This window comes from Zingiber officinale, chromosome 1A (assembly GCF_018446385.1).
Source record: "Zingiber officinale cultivar Zhangliang chromosome 1A, Zo_v1.1, whole genome shotgun sequence".
Taxonomy (NCBI): domain Eukaryota; kingdom Viridiplantae; phylum Streptophyta; class Magnoliopsida; order Zingiberales; family Zingiberaceae; genus Zingiber; species Zingiber officinale.
This window is the reverse complement of record NC_055987.1, coordinates 149,071,086-149,077,148: the sequence shown is the minus strand read 5'-3', so window position 1 is coordinate 149,077,148 and position 6,063 is coordinate 149,071,086. Positions and strand designations below refer to the sequence as shown.

Sequence of the window (6,063 nt, the reverse complement as noted above, 5' to 3'; positions counted from 1 at the left end):
TAATCTATATTATTTCTCTCACACAAGTATGTATATTATAGGAAGGGAGTCTTTTGTGAAAGGTTTGCGAAGACTGAAAGAAACTGTTATGAAGGATTGTTGAGTTGCGAGTCAAGTGATCACCATGACACTCAAGTTAGACTTTGAAGAAAAAAGCAGAGAAAATGGAGGAAAATAAAGAGAGCCGTAAGTTATAAGATTGCTTACATGGATGTTAGAACCAGTTACCTTTGAATAGAAAACGAAAGGGTGGCACTGGTTCACAAAGAGCATATCTCTTTCCTTTATTTTTTTGTGAGACAACTTTCTTGGTAATCGGTGTCTTAATTGCTTTATCTTTTGATGATTGGCGCTTCAATAACCACCAGGGTCAAATTTTAATTTGGACGGATCATATTTGGATATGACTCAGAATTGAATTATCTTGAGGTATTCATTTGGGATTGATGTGGTCCGAGTTCCATTTAACCGGACTTAAGGTCAGTCTAGCTTGATCCGAGGTTTGTCAGGACCAAAGTTAATCTTGGCTTGATTTGCCATTCGGTTAACTTGACTATGCCACATAGGAATGATTATCTCTGCCACACGGTTAGCATTTTCTCATTTTGTATACGTATACGGGAAAGAATGTTTCACGCCCCGCAGATGTCAATCAATAGTAGCAATGCGCTTTATAACTTGATTTGGATCACTTCGGAACGGTGTGATCGTTAAAATATAGGATGGTATTATATTAGGTAATGAGGTTGAAATTTGGCGCTTCTAAGTATGTCTTTCCTATGTCTTGATCATTGCACTAATGGCTAGTAGTCATCCGTAATTTACCTCCTCCGTATTGTGTTAGAATTTTAGGGACATAATTATAATTATAAATGTCTAATGTCATCAATTAAAGAAGTCATAATTTAATGTGATCAAATTTATGATTAAGGAATATGACTTAATGGTTTAATTGTTATGAATAAATTAATGTGGATACCATGTGCAATTTCTAATTTGTTGAGGGGCCAAATTAAAAATAGACAAACTTATGTTTCTATAAATAAGGGTTATGGTCCCAGTTTGTAAATGAAACTTTTGTTTTGTTTCCTCGCCGGCAAAACTCTCTGGACACTAAGGAAAATCTACAAATTGAAGACCTTGCCCAAAATCGACTGCATACTATGGATTCTGGTACGCTTCCATAATTCTATTTATCCAATTTATAATTTCTTAAAAATTGAATAGAATGCATATATTTTGTGTTGAGATTACTCAACCTATTTTTCTATTAATTTCTATGACTTAAGGGTTTAATTGTTATGAATAAATTAATGTAGATACCATGTGTAATTTCTAATTTATTGAGGGGCCAAAATAGAAATACACAAATTTATGTTTCTATAAATAAGGGTTATGGTCCCAGTTTACAGATGAGACTTTTGTTTTGTTTCCTCATCGACAAATCTTTCTGAACACTAATGAAAATCTACAAATTGAATATCTTGTCCAAAATCGATTGCATACTGTGGATTCTAGTATACTTCCGTAATTTTGTCTATCCAATTTATAATTTCACATAAATATACATATTTACACTTTATTTAATACCTTAATAATATCTTAATATTTTAAATAAAATTAAATTCAAATAATAGAAGTCACTTTGGTGACATATAATTCAAATTTAATTTAATTTAAAATAATAGATATTAATAAAATCCATACAATCCAATTAAAATTTAATTTTTTAAAATAATTTAAGTAAATTATTTTTTTCAAATAATTAAATTTAATGAAGTATCATTAAAGGGATAAAATAAAGATAATTTAATAAAATATCAACTAACTTTTATGTTTAAAATAAATAATTTATTTACTTAATTAAATTCTTTTACACCCACTGTGCGTGCGCGCACGATATCAATCGGATTTTTTTTTTAAATATTTTAAATTAAAAAAATCAATTAAAAAATAAATATTTTCTTATATAAATCTCTAATATATTAATATATTCCTTCATCATATTACAATACTCAATAAATACTTAAATTTATTTTATTTTAATTTCTTTTTTAAACTAAACACTATAATCTAATTGGGAAACCTAAACCCCAGAGGTAAAATCTAAAAAAAAAAAATAGATTTGATTTCTTAACCCAAAGCCTAAACCCTAAAGGTAAAAATCTAAAAAAAAATAATTTTAATATTATAACCCAAAGCCTGAACCCTAAAGGTAAAATTTAAAAAAAAATAATTTTGATACTATAACTCAAAGCTTGAACCATAAATAACTTTGATACTATAACCCAAAGCCTGAACCCTAGAGGTAAAATCTTAAAAAAAATAGCTTTGATACTATAACCCAAAACCTAAACCCTAGAAATAAAATTTTAAAAAAATATTTTAATTATTTTTTTTAATTCAAAAATTAATTATAAAAAAATAACAAAACACAGACATTTTGAATTAAAAAAATAATATTTCTTTATATAAGTAGCTACGTTAAGATATCCCCTTAACATATTACAATACTCCATAAATATTTAAATATATTTCATTTTTATTTTTTTTTAAGTAAATATTATAATTCAATTAGAAAATCTAAACCCTAGAGATTAAATCTTTTAAAAAAAAATTAATTGAAAAATTATATCCCAATTAGGATACCTGAACCCTATTAATAAAATCTTAAAAAATATATTTTATTTATTTTTTTAATCAAAATTAATATATTTTATTTATTTTTTTTAATAAAAATTAAAAAAAAATCATGATATACTGCGCGATGCGTACAATCATACACTGTACATATCACGCAGTATATATATATATATATATATATACACAGAATGTACAATTGGTAAGAGATTATTTTTCGATGAATACATACTCTAAAAAGAAAATTCTCATCTCATAATTAAACTTGACAGTCGGTTGTAAATTGAGTCAGTAATTTATTTTCCGTCGTATAATCGAATTATGAAGGATAAGTGTAATCATATTTTACTATAATTTATAACTTGATTTGAACATGATTATATGAATTACACAGAATAATCTTCGGTGAGAATTCCGTTAAAATTAAATTGAATTAACTGAAACTGAATAAATTAAATTTTTTAAAATTAATCGAATCAATTGAATTTTTTAAGTTAATCGAATTGATAAAGTATTGATTAATTTAGTTTTCCTTTCCACCTAATTAATCCAACCTTTTGAAGTTACCGATTTAGCTGAGGTCTTTTCTTCTAACCGCCTCTAACACTATTTCTTATCCTGGGTTACGGTATAGTGAAAGAATGTCCAGCTATCTGTATAGTTGGATTTTTAATTACGATATATTTATAAATTTTTTTAAAAAAATGGAACTCGTAATTAAAACTATTGGACTTCCAGATGGTCCATTATAAACAATTATTAATTCCAAACGGTCCCTCTCTAACGCTGTTTCTTCATTTTTATTCGTGATAGCTGTTTGTTCTGTTTCAACAGCTTTTCCATCCTCGTTCTGCAGCGAGGGGAGGAAGAACTCGACGATGCTGCGGCGGCTGGACAGGTCAAGGCCGAGCCGCTCGCCGGTAGCAGACCATGGCTTCGGAGGTGGAACTCTTTAGGTCTGCGACTCCCCTACCTCCTCCTCCTCCTCCTCCTCCTCCTCTTCTTGATCTGCTTCCTACGATTCCGGGTACGAAGAGCTTGCGGCCGTGGATAGATTCCTCTTCTTGATCTGCTACCTCCAGATCAGCTCCCGTCACTCTTTTCCCCTTGCCAAATGGACAGATTCCGTCTTTCTGGTCTGCTGCTGCTGCCTCATCTAGTCATCTAGATCTTGACCTTTTTTTTAACTGTCTTCGACGAAGCGATTTCTACCTCTCCGCTTCTCGGTTTCTTTCATCTCTATATACGGTCCCATAGAGCGTGTTACGAAGTGCAACGTGCAGCCTTGCAATGGCGTCCCCCGTCATGTTCTTCTGTTTCCTATTCTTCCATCTCTGCACTTCTCACGCAGGAAATCATCAGCAAACCAACTTCCTCAATTGCTTTCTTGAAGCAACCCGAGGATCTTCCACTTCTCCTTCGAAGATATACACTCCCAACACCACATCCTTCTCCACCCTCTTTCGCTCCTCCATCCAAAACCTCCGCTTCCTCTCCTCCGGCGCAAAGACTCCCTCCTTCCTCATCCTCCCCTCCATCGTCCACGACGCCCAGGCCGCCGTAATCTGCGGCCGCCGTCACGGCGTTCGCCTCCGCGCCCGCAGCGGCGGCCATGACAACGAGGGCCTCTCCTACGTATCCTTCTCCAGTAGTACTGACGGCCCGTTTGCAGTCCTCGACCTCTCTGGCCTCCGCTCTATCGAAGTCGACGCTGAAGCTCGTACCGCCTGGGTCGGCGCTGGCGCCACCCTCGGCGAGGTGTACTACCACGTGGCTGCCGCCAGCCCCACCGCCGCGTTCCCTGCCGGAGTCTGCTCCACGGTCGGTGTCGGAGGGCACATCAGCGGCGGCGGCATCGGATCGTTGCAGAGGAAGTACGGCGTCGCCGCCGACAACGTCGTGGATGCCAAGCTGGTCAACGCCGAGGGCGAGCTGATGACCAGGGAGACCATGAGGGAAGACTTGTTTTGGGCGATAAGAGGCGGCGGCGCGGCGAACTTCGGCATCGTCGTGGCCTACAAGTTGCGACTCGTCTCGGTGCCGCCCAAACTGACGCTGTTCTCCGTGAGCAGAACGCTGGAGGAGGGTGCGACGAGGTTGCTGTATTCATGGCAGAGCATCGCGCCGCGGCTCGCCGACGATCTATGGATCACAGCCTTGGCGTTGGCTGTCGGAGAGGCGCAGCTAAACCGCACGATCCAAGTTACATTCGTAGGCCTCTTCCTGGGCCCCCGTGGCGGTATGCTCGCGGCCATCAAGAAGAGCTTCCCCGAGCTGGGCGTGAGGGCCGAGGACTGCAACGAATTGAGTTGGGTGGAGACGACTCTCTCCCTCGACGACCATGCATTGAATGATACCAGCGTGCTGTTGGACCGGCGGCCGGTGTACAACAGCTCCTTCAAGAGCAAGTCGGACTTCGTGAGGAAGCCCATCTCCGAGAAAACATGGGAGGGGATTTGGGAGGCTATGATGGAGGGGGAGGAGGAGCCTCTGATGATGGCAATGGAGCCGTGGGGTGGAAGGCTTTGGGAGATAGAAGATGATGCCATTGCCTTCCCTCACAGGAAGGGGAATTTATATATCATTCAATACGGGATGAAGTGGTTCGAGACAGAGGCGGCGGTGACGGAGAGGCACTTGACATGGATGAGAAAGTTCTACGAATACATGACGCCTCATGTGTCCAGCAATCCGAGAGCTGCGTATCTCAACTACAAGGATATCGACTTGGGTAGCAGCACAGAGGAAGGGAGGACGAGTTACAGGGAAGCAAGCGCTTGGGGAAGAAGATACTTCCTGCACAACTTTGAGAAGCTTGCGAAAGTCAAGGCTCGAGTTGACCCTGAGAACTACTTCTGGAATGAACAAGGCATCCCTCCTTTTGCATTTGCTGTTGCTGCTTGGTGAATTTTACAGGATATAGGATAAATAATTACGGTTGCTTTGTATTTGAATGCATTAAATAAAGCTACTATTTACAAATAACTGAATTAACTGTTTGCAGAATCTGACAAACAACGAGTACACATAGACATACATTGCTTAGTTTTGCATATTACTAATACAGTGCTTAGTTCATTAAAATCATTAAGCACCTGGAGAACTGTTGGAAGCAATTCCATCTGGAATCCCATCTTCGGATAATATCAACAATAACAACAACAACAACAACAACAACGATAAATATAAACTAAGTTAAAGCAGTCTCATGTTTGATCCGTCCGAGATCAAATATGATGTGGTATAAAAATCTAACACGTGTTGGGAATTTCGGGCCGCAAAAATCGCTTTTTCGCATTGCGGAAACCCCGAACCCCAAGCCACCGGATCCGTGCGAAGATAAAATTTTCGAAAGCATTACGAGTACGAGTTTCTTATGCTAGTTCTAAACTAGATCTACAATGAAAAGGAATTTACCCTCGA

The 6,063-nt window shown here is 37.8% G+C and overlaps 1 protein-coding gene across 1 annotated transcript; it reads left to right on the top strand.

The window, feature by feature from the left end:
* The first annotated feature begins 3,430 nt into the window (after positions 1–3,430).
* LOC122037941 (berberine bridge enzyme-like 8) lies at positions 3,431–5,625 on the top strand. The gene has a single exon (XM_042597436.1). It carries the CDS (start codon positions 3,931–3,933, stop codon positions 5,545–5,547), a length of 1,617 nt encoding a protein of 538 aa, XP_042453370.1. The 5' UTR covers positions 3,431–3,930; the 3' UTR covers positions 5,548–5,625.
* Positions 5,626–6,063: the final 438 nt, after the last annotated feature.

Excerpts from the sequence above, each read along its gene's own strand:
- LOC122037941 (XM_042597436.1), top strand. The coding sequence starts at position 3,931 with ATGGCGTCCCCCGTCATGTTCTTCTGTTTCCTATTCTTCCATCTCTGC.